This window comes from Papio anubis, chromosome 8 (genome assembly GCF_008728515.1).
Source record: "Papio anubis isolate 15944 chromosome 8, Panubis1.0, whole genome shotgun sequence".
In the NCBI taxonomy this organism is placed as follows: domain Eukaryota; kingdom Metazoa; phylum Chordata; class Mammalia; order Primates; family Cercopithecidae; genus Papio; species Papio anubis.
The window spans coordinates 127,943,846-127,958,490 of NC_044983.1; the positions used below are offsets into that span (position 1 = coordinate 127,943,846).

At 37.9% G+C, this 14,645-nt stretch overlaps 1 protein-coding gene across 6 annotated transcripts in view; it reads right to left on the bottom strand.

Annotated features, from left to right (window-relative positions):
- LRRC6 (leucine rich repeat containing 6) overlaps window positions 1-14,645 on the bottom strand; it is a 105,599-nt gene that overhangs the window by 80,069 nt on the left and 10,885 nt on the right. For 3 of the 6 annotated variants that reach the window (XM_021942634.2, XM_021942633.2, XM_003903170.5), the window contains exons 2-3: window positions 11,574-11,741; window positions 7,048-7,125 (exon numbers count right to left, since the gene is read on the bottom strand). In XM_021942634.2, the coding sequence (XP_021798326.1) occupies window positions 7,048-7,125; window positions 11,574-11,741 (246 nt within the window). Of the gene's footprint in view, window positions 1-532; window positions 623-7,047; window positions 7,126-11,573; window positions 11,742-12,797; window positions 13,022-14,645 lie in introns of those variants that run through there. The other 3 variants (XM_021942637.2, XM_021942636.2, XM_021942635.2) reach the window with 3 other exon arrangements.

The window sequence follows — 14,645 nt, forward strand, 5'->3', positions numbered from 1 at the left end:
TGGAGGGTGGGTAGGAGAAAACTGAGAACCTTGTGGATGGTATGAGAGAACAAAATCTGCATCTTCCACATTGGGAAGTCAATAGATGACATCTAAAATAGGAATATCAAGAAATAGCAGATAAGCATGATGTAAGTGCAATACTTGGGAGATAAGCATAATACTGAGTGCATTATTTAGACACTTGTAATAGAACAAGCAAGGGGAATTGTGAGTAGCTACCTCTGGGCAGTAGGACTTAGAGGTCTGAGGGGATTGACAAGGGACATAAGTATAGCACTGTGACCTTGTGAACTATTACTATGCTAAAAATATTGATTGTGCAAAAGATAAGTATCAAAAATGTACAAGAACAAATACATGCTTTTATATATTCTAGATTTTACTATATAGGTGAAATTCATTAACGTCACATCTTCAAAAATAATTATATAAATGAAAGGGAGAAACAAAATCATTATTTCTATTAAATTAATAAAAACGTGGATAATATTAAAAACATATCGGCAAGCCTGTGACATAAGAGTTATACCTTTCAGCATGCAGTCTGTCAATATATAAAATAGGCTTTTAAATTCTTTTCTCCTCCATTGCTAGAATTTCATCTGCGGGAAGAAAAGTCCGAGCCAAATATCTCAACTGGAAACAGAGGTAACTCGTACAATTCTGCTCAGAACAGTTATATTCATAATAACGAACATAATTAAAAACACCTCCAGCACCAAACAATAAGGTTGCATTTAAAACACATCAATAAACTTGATAATGAAGTTGTTAAATTATAAAAATGTAGACTCAGCCACTACATGAAGGATGTGTACAAAACTATATCTATAAATAAAACTAAGTCTATATCTCTATGTTTGTATGTTTAGTTTACATTGGCAAAATGACAGACGAATTTTATAAATGTGGAAGATATATTTGGGGTAAACTGACTTAAGATAGGTTAGGTGGCATTTCTTAAGTTTAATTTAGGAGGCTCCAGAAGATATTTTAATTACATTTTTCTTTCATATAAGAAAAAAGTGACATTTGAAAGATTCCAATGAGGTAAAAATGTCATATATCTTTGGATGTTGCTATAATTTTGTAGATAAAGAACCCTCCAAATGTTCATTATATTTTTCAAAGTATCAAATCGTAATGTCTACTTGGCCTACAATTAAGAAATTAAACTACATTTGTCATCCTAAACATGAACAATTCTTGCCAAACTGACCAAGCTTGAGAAAATCTCGTGTCTGGAGTTCGACAGTGCTTCCTGCAGTGGAGTCCCAGCCTCTATCTCCTGTTCTGCGGAGATCCAGCTCAGTGACCCTCTGGCGTCTAAAAATCACGGAAATCAACAATACTGACTGCCCAAGGTGGGTGGGGGAGCTCATGCTATGGAAAATTCCACCTCTCCTTCTAGGTTAGGGTAAGGGATGGAAAACAAAAGCTTTTTATTCTACCCTGGTGAATCCTCAACAGGAGGAAAAAAAAAAAAAAAAAAGATACCAGCTATGTTTTTGCCATCCAAGGAAAAAAAGTAAAAAAGCAAAACAACTTATTTTTTAAATTATTTTGAGATTTACTTAAGCAGGTGGGCTGCAGGTGTACCCGCATCTTCCTCCTCTGTCACCTCAAGCCCTTAAAATTAAACAAAAGTACATATTTGCCAGCAGATAGGATGCATTCTCCATTTCCCCATCCCCCTCCACCACCCTCACCAAACAATCCTTCCCTACACCCAGTTCATCTGTGTTAAAGCTGGAAAGCAGAGCACAAAGAGACCTGTCCAGGTAAAAGGCAGGAGTGGTGCTGGCCTGCAGTTTGCCAAGCTCAAAAAGACAATAGTGACGATGCTGCCCTCTAGTGGTACATAAATAAAACAAATCACACAAACAGAACTTCTCATACGGTGTAAGAATACTTACTTCACAAAACTAACAAGCCCTGGACAACTAAGCCAAGAGTTCCAGTTTTAATTATTTCTTTGTCATTTTAGATAGAAAATTCATTACCACAAAACATGGACATAGAGTAAATTTTGTTATTCCATTTGTTCACAGAAGAATAGGGCTGTAAAGTGTTAGCTGGGAGACAGCAATGACTCCTCTTCTAATGCAGAAAAATGCCAATGATTAAAAGGATCATCTTGATCCCAGAACTGAGGCCAGGTTTGAGGGCTTTGGTAATGGTAATTTTTTGAGAAGGAAAAATGAAAATATATGAGGCAGATTTATGTAATTGTAAATACCTAACCTTGATAATCACTGGAATATCCATTTTTACCCTAGTAGGCAAATAGGCTAAAATCTGCCATGACCTAAGTACAGTCCTCCTAATTTCAGCTATTAGCAGATGGCAATGGGGTGAAGAGAACAGGTTGTCTGCCTCTATTCCATGGCTGCACTCTAAAGTGAAGTCTGCCAGTCAGCATGCCCCACCCACTGGCAGAGTGCACAGTGGCTCTGCCAGGCAGGCTGAGGCTGGATAGGCAAGCAGAACCTTACAACTGCAGAATAAGTCACACAAGCCACCTAATACACGAAATCCTTTGTGACTGTAATCAGACACCAAATGTTATCAGACATTTAGAGAAAAATAGCACAAGATAGAAGTCTGCAAAATAAAACAGAAAACCTCAGATGAAGAAGATAATTCAGGGGATGAAAAAAAAAATGGCAGCGAAAATTTCTAATGAGTATCTCCAAAGAGATTTAGAAGATATCTCATCCATAAAATAAGAATACACACCACAGGAATGAAATAATCAGAACACAGAAGTAAGTTCAGAAGAATAAAAAGCATGGCCAAAATTCACATATACACCATGGAATACTATGCAGCCATAAAAAAGGGTGAGTTCATGTCCTTTGCAGGGACATGGATGATGCTGGAAACCATCATTTTCAGCAAACTAACACAAGAACTGCACGTTCTCACTCATAACTGGGAGTTGAAAATAAGAACACATGGACACAGGAGGGGAACATCACACACTGGGGCCTGTTGGGGGTTGGGGGGCTAGGTGAGGGAGAACATTAGGAGAAATACCTAATGTAGATGATAGGTTGATGGGTGGAGCAAACCACCATGACATGTGTATATCTATGTAACAAACCTGCACGTTCTGCACATGTATCCCAGAACTTAAACTAAAATAATAAAAAAAGTATGGCCAAATTAAAGAGTTAATTGTAGATGGACTGAACTATAAAATGAACAGGGATGAAAAGGAAATGATTATTTGGAATTTGAATCTGGTGAAATATTTCAAAATGTACAATATCAACAAAAATGGATTTAAATAAAAGATGCAAGTTAAAAGGCACAAAAGATCAGTATAATACTACTAAAAATCCAATTGAAAGAAGTTCTTGGGGAGATTTAAAAAACACAAAAAAAGTTATTGGAAAAGATAATAGATAGATGGATGGATAGATGGAAGAAGGAAGGGAGGAAGGAAAGAAGAAATGGTAAAAAATGTAATTGTCAAAAAGTAATTTTCTATCTGGGAAAACTCCCCTTCAAAAATAGAAAATAAATTAAGATATTTTTAGATAGAAAAAATGAGAGTTTTTCACTAACAGATTTATGCTACAAGAAATAGTAAAGAGTGTATTTCAGGCTGAAATGAAAAGACACTAGGAAGAAACTCAAATTCATTTAATAAAATAAGAATAATTACTAAAGGTAACTATATAAGTAAATATAAAAGACAACATAAATTTATTTTTGTTTGTACCTATTTTCTTCTGCTAAATTATTTAAAAGATGACTGCAAAGAGAAATAATTATAAATCTATGTTAATAGGCATATGATATGTGAAGACGTGATATGTGACCATAACAGCATAAATGAAGAGAGGGACTAAACTATACAGGAGCAAAGTCTGTATACTATTGAAATGAAGTTGGTATTAATTTGAACTAGAATTTTAATTCCCATGGAAACCACTAAAAAAACTCAAAAATACACATAAAAGAAAGAACAAGGGAATTAAAATGGTACACACAAAAATAACAAAAATGAAAACAGTAATCCAAAAACAGAAGAACAAGTTTGACATAAGATATATAGAAAAACATTACAAATAACAGACAGAAATTCTGCCTTATTGCTAATTACATTAAGTGTAAATGGGTTAATCTCCCCAATTAAAAGCCAGAGATTGACAGGATAGATTAAAAATCAAAATATGATTCATCTATAAGTTATTTAAAGAGAAACATTTTAGATTCAAAGACAGAAATAGTTGGAAAGGTAAAAGATAGGAAAAGTTATACCATACAAATGGTAACCAAAAAGAAAAAAGGGAGAACTGGAGTGACTATATGAATACCTGACAAAATAAACTTTAAGGCAAACATTGTTACTATAGACAAAAAATGACATTTTATAATAATAATAACATCAATTCATCAAAAAGATAAAATAATTATAAACACATATGCACCTAAGAGCAGAGTCCCAAAATACATAAAGCAAAAACTAACATTATTGAAGAGAGCTAGAGACAATTCAACAATAATAGTTGGAGACATCAATAACCTGCTTTTAATAATAGATGAAACAATTAGACAGAATATCAGCAAGGAAATAGAAGAGTAGGAAAGAAAGAAACAAAGGCTAGACCTAACACGCATATTTAGAGCATTAAACCCAAGAATAGCAGAATGTACATTCTTCTCAAATGTACACAGAACAGCCTCTAGGATAGATCAAATGTTGGGCCATAAAACAAGTCTCAATAAGCTAAAAGTAATTAAAATCAAAGAAAGTATTTATTTGATCTCAATGGAATGAAACTAGAAATCAGTAAAATAAGAAAATGTTGGAAAGTCACAAAGATGTGGAAATTAACACTGCTATATAAGTAATGGGTTAAAGAAAAAAATTGCAAAAAAAAATCAGAAAATACTTTGAGATTAATTAAAACAAAAGCACAACATATCAAAACAGATGCAAAAAAAATAATGCTCAGAGGAAAATTCATATAATTTTATTTATACCTCCATAAAAAAGAATGACTCAAATCAATAACCTAATTGTCTGTCTTAAGAAACTAGAAAAAAGAGAAAACACAAAGAGAAAGAAATAATAAGGATTACAATGGAAACAAACAAAATAGAGAATATAAAACAATAGACAAAATCAACAAAATCAAAAGTTGGTTCTTTGAAAAGATTGACCAGATTGACAAACTGTTAGCTACACATTAACCAGAAAAAAAAGAGAACACTCAAATTTAGTAAATCAGGAATGACAGATGAGCCTTTACTGTTGACATTTAAAAAAATGAAAAAGATGACAAGGGAGTAGTAAAAACAACTGTATGGTGAAAAATGAGATAACCTAAGTGAAATAGACAAATTCTAGAAAGACATAACCTTCCAAAACTGAGTCAAGAAGAAACAGAAAATCTGAATAGACCTCCAACAAACAAAGAGATTAAATTAATAATCAATAAATTTTCCCAAAGAAAGGTCCAGGACCAGATGGCTTTCCTGGTGTATTCTAACAAATAGTTAAAGAGGAATTAACACAAATTTTTTTACAAGCTCTTTGAAAAAAATTGATTAAGAAGCAATTCTCAACTCATTCTATAAAGGCCCATACTCTCCAGACAGTAAAACCAAAGACACTTATAGGGAAAGCAAACAAACAAACAAAAAACTACAGACAAAACTAGGAACAATTGTGCCCCAGAGGTCACCATCACAAAAGTTGAAAAGAAAACCCGCAAATTGGAAGAATATATCTGCAAATCAAATATCTGATCAAAGTCTAGCATCTAGAATATATAAAGTACACTTATAACTTAGCAGTGAAAAGACAAATAGTATAACTAATTTAAAAATGGGCCAAAGCTTTGAATAAACATTTTTCCAAAGAAGATATTCAAATGGCCAGTAAGCACATAAAAAATGCTCAACATCATTAGTCATTAGGTAAACGCAAATCAGAAGCACAATAACACACCACTTCACACCTATTAGGATAGGATGGCTACTATAAAAATAAACAAAAATAGCTTCCTATCTTAAAAAATATTGTTTATAGAAAGTATTAGTGAAGCTGTGTAGAGGTCAGTACTCACATGGACTATCAGTATAAGTACAAATCGATACAATAAATATTTTGGAGAACAATTTGGCAGTATCTTTCAAAATATGCTGATTTAAATGCAGGAATTCCATTTCTAAGTGTCTGTCCTAGAAAAAACTGTGCACATGTACACAAAGTAAAATGTAGAAGGAGGCTCACTGTAGCCATGCTTTTTATAGCAAAACACTGGAACGCACCCAAATGTCCATTTGCAGACAGATGGTTAGATAAATCAGTCTACAATGATTCCAGTACGTAGCCCCACACCCCCTTTCCTGGATATCAAAAAAGCAAGGTAATTGTAGGGAAAAAACTAATTTTCAAAACAATACTCATAGTATGATACCATTAATAGAAAGCAAAATGAAATAAAATCACCCTGTATACACCCAAGTGTTAATTCTGGCTACCTGTATACACCCAAGTGTTAATTCTGGCTACTTAGGAAGGGGTAAAGTGGACTTCCATTTTTGAATTTACATATCACCTTATTGCTTGAATTTTTATAAGAAGAATAACTATAAGATGTATGTAAAATGTTAATTTTAAAAGCATATCTATTTTTTACAAGACTGTTTAAATCTAACTTTTTTCTTTTTTGGGTGGGGGGCGGGGACAGAGTTTCACTCTTGTTGTTCAGGCTGGAGTGCAATGGCGCGATCTTAGCTCACTGCAACCTCCGCCTTCAGGGTTCAAGCAATTCTGTCTCAGCCTCCTGAGTAGCTGGAATTACAGGTGCATGCCACCACACCTGGCTAAAATTTGTATTTTTAGTAGAGATGGGGTTTCATCATATTGGTCAGACTGGTCTCGAACTCCTGACTTCAGGTGATCTGCCTGCCTCGGCCTCCCAAAGCGCTGGGATTACAGGAATGAGCCACCGCACCTGACCTTCTAACTTTAAATCTCAATTTTAATTCATAATAGCATAATAGAAGAAACATTCTTACCTTCCAAGTTTTCTATTTTTTCAATGTTGTTTAAAGCTAAATTCAAATATTCAAGTTTCTTGAGTTTGCTAACATTTTCTGAAATACAAGATAATGTAATTAAGATAATCTTCAAAATAAAGACACTTTTATGTAATCTATTACTAAAATAATAAAGAAAATCTAAAGATTATTATTATGGTTATCAAAACCATGTTGCTTTTCCAAATCTATACCTGTACATCAGACATGGTGGCTGCCTAAGGAGGACCCATTGCTCCCTCCATCCTTCCTGATGACACCCAGTTTTGCTCATGTCTCTACCTAGCCCTAACTCCAGGCAATTAGGTTTAGCCAAGTTGGTCCAGTGCATGACAATCCAATCTCTCTCGCTAGTGATGGCTCAGGAACCTAAGTTTAAGCCATGGCAGTCTCTTGACAACTGTGTAATACAGGAGAGGACATGCACACCCAGTGCTCCTAATCAGATAAAAGGGAAGGATCTATATTCCATGCTTGGGGCGTTCTTATCTCTATTTCCTGCTGGATGTTAATAAGGAATTACTATCTCTATTGATACTTATACTCAATCATAAGGGAAGCAGCTGCAGGACAAAGCCTGAGAGCTGGTAGAGCAGAGAGAAGGAATCGACCAACCCTGTCTGATTCTGGAGTCTGCTCTACCTCTAGACTTAAAGTTGGGTAAGATAATTGACTTCCTTACTGTTCTGCCACATTTAGTTGGGTTTCTTTGACTTGAAACCAAAATCAACCTGATACAGAATTATTTTATTTAATAAACATGAAAGCTCATACAGGCAGAACAACAAGCATAAACAAGTCACAGAACTGCTGCAGAATGGGGCCTTTGAAAAACAGTGAATAATACCATAGCAAGAGTGCTTATCACATGTCACACAATGTTCTAAGCATTTAGTACATATTACCTTATTTAATCCTCATCATGAACCTATGAGGTCAAAACTATTGTCTCCTTCTTACAAATCACAATGCCAAGGTACAGAGAATTAATTCACTTGTCCAAGGTTAAGTGGTAGAGCTAGGAAATCTGACTTCAGAACCTGGAACTAAATCATTGTAGTACACTTTAAAAGAACAGTCCTTTCTAAGATGACAGGAATGTAGAAAACTTTGCTAAGGAATGTGCACTGGGGGCAGCCTCACTCAATTAGTGCATCCTCTGCCCATTTCTCAGGGGTATCATGAAGCTCAAACATGGTGATTTATAATCATCACCCTTATCACCACTAATAGTTAATCTAAAATGTACAAAACATCATATATTTGTTTCCATAGACCTGAACATAACAGTTCACATCTCTGAATCTCAATTTATGCATTGTTTAAATGGAGGATTTGGGGGAAAAAACTACAAACATTTCTCTCAGAATTTAAATTATTCTAAGTAATCCTAATGTTTGAAAAAGCTCTTTAGAAACATCCGAGCATTCAAGAGTCAAAGATAAGGAAGTTTCTTTTTTTTTTTTTTTTTTTTTTTAAGTGACGGAGTCTCACTCTGTTGCCCAGGCTGGAGTGCAGTGGCACAATCTTGGCTCACTGCAAGGTCCGCCTGCCGGGTTCACACCATTCTCCTGCCTCAGCCTCCCGAGTAGCTGGTACTACAGGCACCCGCCACCATACCCGGCTAATTTTCATATTTTTATTGGAGTCAGAGTTTCACTGTGTTAGCCAGGATGGTCTCAATCTCCTGATCTCGTGATACGCCCACCTCAGCCTCCCAAAGTGTTGGGATTACAGGCGTGAGCCACCGTGCCCAGCAGATTTGGAGGTTTCTATGTGCTAAGAACTATGAGAGTCTCATCCATATCCTGAACAAAATACTTTATTATTGTTAAAATGGCCAGCCCACAATAAAATACCTCTTCAAAATAGGAGTTCCCTTCTCCACCTTTGTTATATGCATCCACCCTGTAAACGCTAAAGGAGTCATATGATAGAAAAGTAAGATTTGCTCAGGGAGGGTTTCCTAAGTTAATTCCTCAAAACCACAGGGCCCAACTTGGACAGAGAGGGAAAAAAAAGGCTCTGTAAGTCAAAATGGAAGAGCCTCTTGGGTAGTGAAAAGGGACTCCGAGTTCTAGCGAGACCATTCTAGAAACAGTTCTCATCAACTAAGCAGGCCCGTGAACTTGGAGTAGACCCTCTGCCTTCTGGGATTTAAGAAGCTCTGTGGCTCTCAGCTTGGCCCAGGCATGCAGCCCATTGGGAAGCTGTTGAAAGGGTTGATTCCAGGAGCCCACAGGTTCTGATTCAGTAGGTCTGGGGGCAGGGCACTTGACAAGACCCCACATGGCCCCTGGGCTCCCTCTTGGGTCACCTCTAAGCAGCACCTTCCTCCGCAGACCATCTGTGTCTTCCCGTGGGCAACAGGGCTTTAGGAAAGGCAATTGCTTCACAAACTTCTACCTCAATGGCACAAGAGCGAGTCTGAATCCTAGAGGGGTGGTTTTACTTGCTAAATAAGTGCCTAAATGCCTATGGGTGGAGTAGCACTGAAAAATCCCATTATTAGGATTTAAAAGAGTGTTTAATTTAAGAGTACTTTGGAAGCAAAAATTTACGCTTTCTCACAGCTCTGAAAAGGACTGAAATACCATGCTCCTAATTAGTAATTGTGATGGACCCAGCTGTGGAGATTAAAATTTTGGGAACTCTTTTAGATCTGTACAATTAGAACCGTTCTTTCATGCCCCCATGCATAAAAGCTGGTGGTTTTCTGTAATAGCCTTTTTAATTGAACAATGTGCCAGAGTTTCTAATTTCTGGTCAAGTTAAAGATGCCAAAAATAATTAACTGAAAAAATACAGAGAATTTTAGTAAATCTTCCAAAAATGATGCAAATCTAGGCTTTTTGCAAGCCTGAAGCCAATTTTCAATTATCCACGAAACTAGAAGCAACCACATCACCAGGGTTTCTCAACCTCAGCAATACTAGCATTTTGGGCCTCTTTCTTGTGTGTGTGTTGGGGGGCATCCTGAACCCTGTAGGATGGTTTGCAGTATTCCTGGCCTCTGTACACTAGATGCCAATAGCATCCCCTCCCCATCCTCCTATACACATGCGACAACTAAAAATATCTCCAGACATTGCCAAATGCCCCTGTTGTGAACCACTGCACATCACCATGGGAAGTTAAATATAATCCTGCAAGCTGACCTCTGGGTTCTCGTGCCAGGGCACACAGGGGTTGGCACTCACTCTGCCTCATCAGCCCTGACTCCATCCCTTTTCCTCCAACTCCATTGGCTTCTCCTTTCTGCTCCTACCTTCATTTGGCTAGCCTGGAGACACTGGGGTAAATGATCAAATTGATAACAGCAGCAGCACAGCAGCTATCCTGTAATGAGTACTTATCTCATGGTGAGCAAGCACTAAGCATATCATTTCATGTAATCCCTATGCCAATTTATACATTAGGCATTATTAGCCATTTTGTGGATGGCAAAACTAAGACTTGGGCAAGTAACTGACTTGTCAAATTTCACACTGTGTAGAGGGAGACGGCAGAGGCAGTGTTCTGACTCAGGTCTACCGGATGCCAGAGCCTGTGCTTTCTCTTTCTGGGTCCTGGGGATTCTCCTTCTGTGTCCATGTGGCAGGACCTCCATTAGAGTAACTCCACACGCCTCCCTTCCCTCTGCCCTTTAATTCATCATTCTTCTGTGAGAGAAGTTAGGTGTGGTGGGGGAAGGAAGACCAACTTATCTGATAGGTTAATCAAGAGAAGAAACTGAGCATGCCCAGTCCTACCCTCTTTCCTGGTTTCTGGGATCTTCCTACCAGCAGACAGCACATGGTCTCAACCTACCTCCTGACATAAAGCAAAGGCCCACCTGGGTAGAAGAAACTTGTGGTTATCCAATTCTGCATGTAACTGGGTGGGTAAGTTAATTCTGAGGGCAATATTAGCAAGCCCACTTGGCTGCAAGTCTAAGCCACTTTCTTAGAAGAGCTTTATCAGTTATAATGCTAATATTTTTATCTTCACTGACCCGATTCCTGCATTTACCTCTAATTTCCATTCCAAATTGGAAGCCCCTCAATACCCAATACTGAACCCAATGCGTTGCACATATATGGTCACAATAAATATAGCAAAACTAGCTGTTGAATTCTGCAGTCACCTGACAAGGACTCCCTCAATTCTCATATAAATTTGTCTTGCAGTGTGATGTAAAACGATGACAAATACCTCCTCCCTTTCAAACTTAAAAAAAAAAAAAATCAGGTCTGATGTGTTCTCTGTCTTTTTAGATGATCAGGTTAACTAATGTATTCCTCACCTTTACCTACTCTCCCAACTTCTTGTTGGAAATTGTTTTCACTACACACAGAAATGTTTAGGCAAATGTCCCCCACACAGCCACTGAGAGATGGCTGTGTCTGTTTTCCCATGGAATTCTTTTTCAGTGATTGTCTTCTTCTAAAAATAACACAGCACTTTCCAAAGTTCTCTCATTCACAATGTTAAAGAAACCATAAGAACTAAGTACTGAAACTTACCAATTTTCCCAATAAGATTATTTTGAAGATAGAGAATTTTTAAATCCCGGCACCATTTATCAATGTGTTCTAGTCTTTCTATTTCTTGCTGATGCAAGGAGAGTTCCTCCAGGGAAAAAATGACACAGTCATTGTGTTCAGCATTCCGTCTAATAAGATCTTCTGTGACTGAAAGAAAATGTTACATATTACATTTCTGTCCCCATTGTTCAATGTAAGATTATTGTGTTGTTAACACATTTGTTTTATTTTATTTTATTTTATTTTATTTTATTTTTGCAGTTAAATGTCAATTCTCCAGGCCCAAGCAATTTTTAAAGTGAAAGAGAAAATGGTACCTCCTCCTGGAGGTTTTGTGATGCACGATGTGGATCAGAGGGAAGAAGAAGACATGATGATATTATATTTGCCTTTGAATGTGAAGGGTCTACATATATTTTGCTGTATGGATGGAGATGGAGTTGAGAGTTAATGGCTATAAAAATGTTTACATGGAATCTTACGATGGTACCGTGTTAAAATGGATGAGATCCACTAACTAATCTGAGACAGAGCAACTTGTTACTGAGAGGCACAACTGGGCTGTCAGAGGGCAGAAATATGAAAGCATCTTCCACCATTCAGAAGATAAAGGTCATGGGCCATTTATTTAACCAATGTTTGTTAATTTAACTGAAGCTTAAAAGAAAGACAAGGAACGCCTTAGATCTTGCACAGCAGTCTTTTAAAGCAGCCACCACTTGTTGTGTTTCCAGGAGAAGTGTTTTTGAAAGCCCCTCACAGGAGGAGGTGTCATAGGAGCTCCCATCCCTCTGACAAGAGTGATGTGTTGCCCTGGGTTCGCCTGCCACAGAAGGTCAGCAGTATGTGATGAAGATGGCGCCAGGAGACTGGACATAGCGCTATCTATGGTCCACAGTCACAGCCAAGCACAAGATCATGAATCATCTTCATAAAGATGCATTGAAACCAAAGAGGTAATGACAAGTAGGAACCAAGCATTTCCCACTGCCACTAAAAATGGTATTTGTTGAACCCTCACATCTTCTGTAGGATATGGAAATATTGTATGTCTACCCCAGAAGATAATAAAGACTCACTGTCACTTACAAGGTGCCAGGTACTATTCTAAATGCTTTGCATGTATTAATATATGACTATCTGGAGTTACTATTGCCATTTGTCAGATGAGGAAATAAAGCACAGAGAGTTTAAATAACTTACCTGGGTCTTGGTGATAAGTGCTAGAGCCAGGTTTTAAATTCACAGTTCAGTGCCAGACCACCTGCTCTTAACCACTATGCTCCACTGCCTCACGTGTAAGCAAATAACAGCCTCTAGAAATTCCAGGTTTCCTGAAGGTGCAGACGCCTCTAACTGAGACAGAGTTCTTCACAGCAACTTCTGCTACCACATCTCTATGTCACATCCTTAAAAGTGGAGTTTGCCTTTTTATTAAATGTAAAAACATGTAAAAACTTGATCATTCATGTGGAGTTAGCTAAACTCTCTGCTACTTTCAGTGGTAGGAGATACGGGTGCTGGCAATGACAGTTCTTTGGAAGAAGGACCAGAGTAATGTAGAGGTTGGGAGATTTAAATACCATACATGGGGAAAGTCCTTGCTGCTCTAAGCCTCGGCTTAACTAACAGGCAGAAATAGTCACAAATCAGATCCTGGTAAGGGACAGCCCAAAGCACCAAGGATGGAGGCTAACAGTACACCACCAGTCTGGCTCGCTGGGACCCTTGCCGCCAGCACCATTCAGCTGTCCCTGGAATTTCACTGATGGTTTGCGAACCAGCTTAAATAGAGTGCTATAATCAAGGAAAAGAGAAAAACCAAACCTGTAAGAGAAAAGCATTAAAACTACTCTCTATATTCCTAACCAAAGTTGGTTCTAACAGCTTAAATCAACTGATAATGAATAAATGGGTACAGCCAGAGGATAGAGCAATGCTCCCATGTAAAGTAAAATGTATGATCTGTATCTGTTATTTGCCTATAAGAATTATCTTAGCAAGGATACAACATGGGTGAAGGGGTTGAGATAGCACAACCCTTGTTATCTGTACATTTAACAAAATGTGGAAATTATTGACCACTAGTAATAAGACCCTCAGTGACTAACAGTATATCTGTAACTTAGACTACTCAAATCCATAGAGCAAGGGGGTGGATTGTTGGAGGCCTTGCTTCTATTAGAACTGGAGTCCATGGGGCCAGGAGGACGTGCCCATCCAGCCCAAGTCTTCCTCTCTGGACCATGATCCATGGAGGGAATGATGGGATTCTCTGTCCAAGGGGCTCCAAGCCTTACTCCAAACCTTGCAATGGCAGTTTTTCCAGGTTCATTCCTGAAGACAGACCATGACATCAGGTACATATCCCAATGCCTAGGGGTGTCCAAGGATCAGCTGTTTGTCAGGGAGGTGGATGGCATGGATGTATAGGCTGAAGTGTCCATGCTCACACATGGGCGTGAGGGGACAGGATAGAGTCAGAGATGGGAAGAAAAGGGAAGAGAGGGCCAGAGGGCAAGATTTCCCCAAGCCACCATGCTCTGTCATAGAACTCCAGCATAGGAAATGCAGCCCTTGGGTTGTTATGAAAGTATACTTGTTAAGGGAGGAAGACGTATTTTATTTAGCAGTTTGGTTTATAACTTGATACACAGGCCTTTACTTATACTCTTGCCTCAGATTCTGGTTGAAGTCTTAGTTTTGTATCCATATTGAAGATATAACCTAATTTGAATTCCAAAGGAGCTGTCATCCACGCTTAAGTCGAATGTGTTCAGGGGACTTCTGATAGCATCCTAAGCATCACTTGGTCTCTGGCCTCATATTGCCATGTTGGACTTTCTGACTCGCAGGGCTGCTCAAGGTGTCACAGGCACCTCTAGTCTACACTCTGAAGGTATCACAGGTGCCACTAGTCTACACTCTACACTTTTCCAAATTGCCCACTCTTAAAGATTTGCAGGGTTGACAAAGTTTCTACCAATACCAAATATCCTTTTAGTATTCTTTTGCTATACCTCTGAACATTTAAGAAACTCTTTTTTTCTT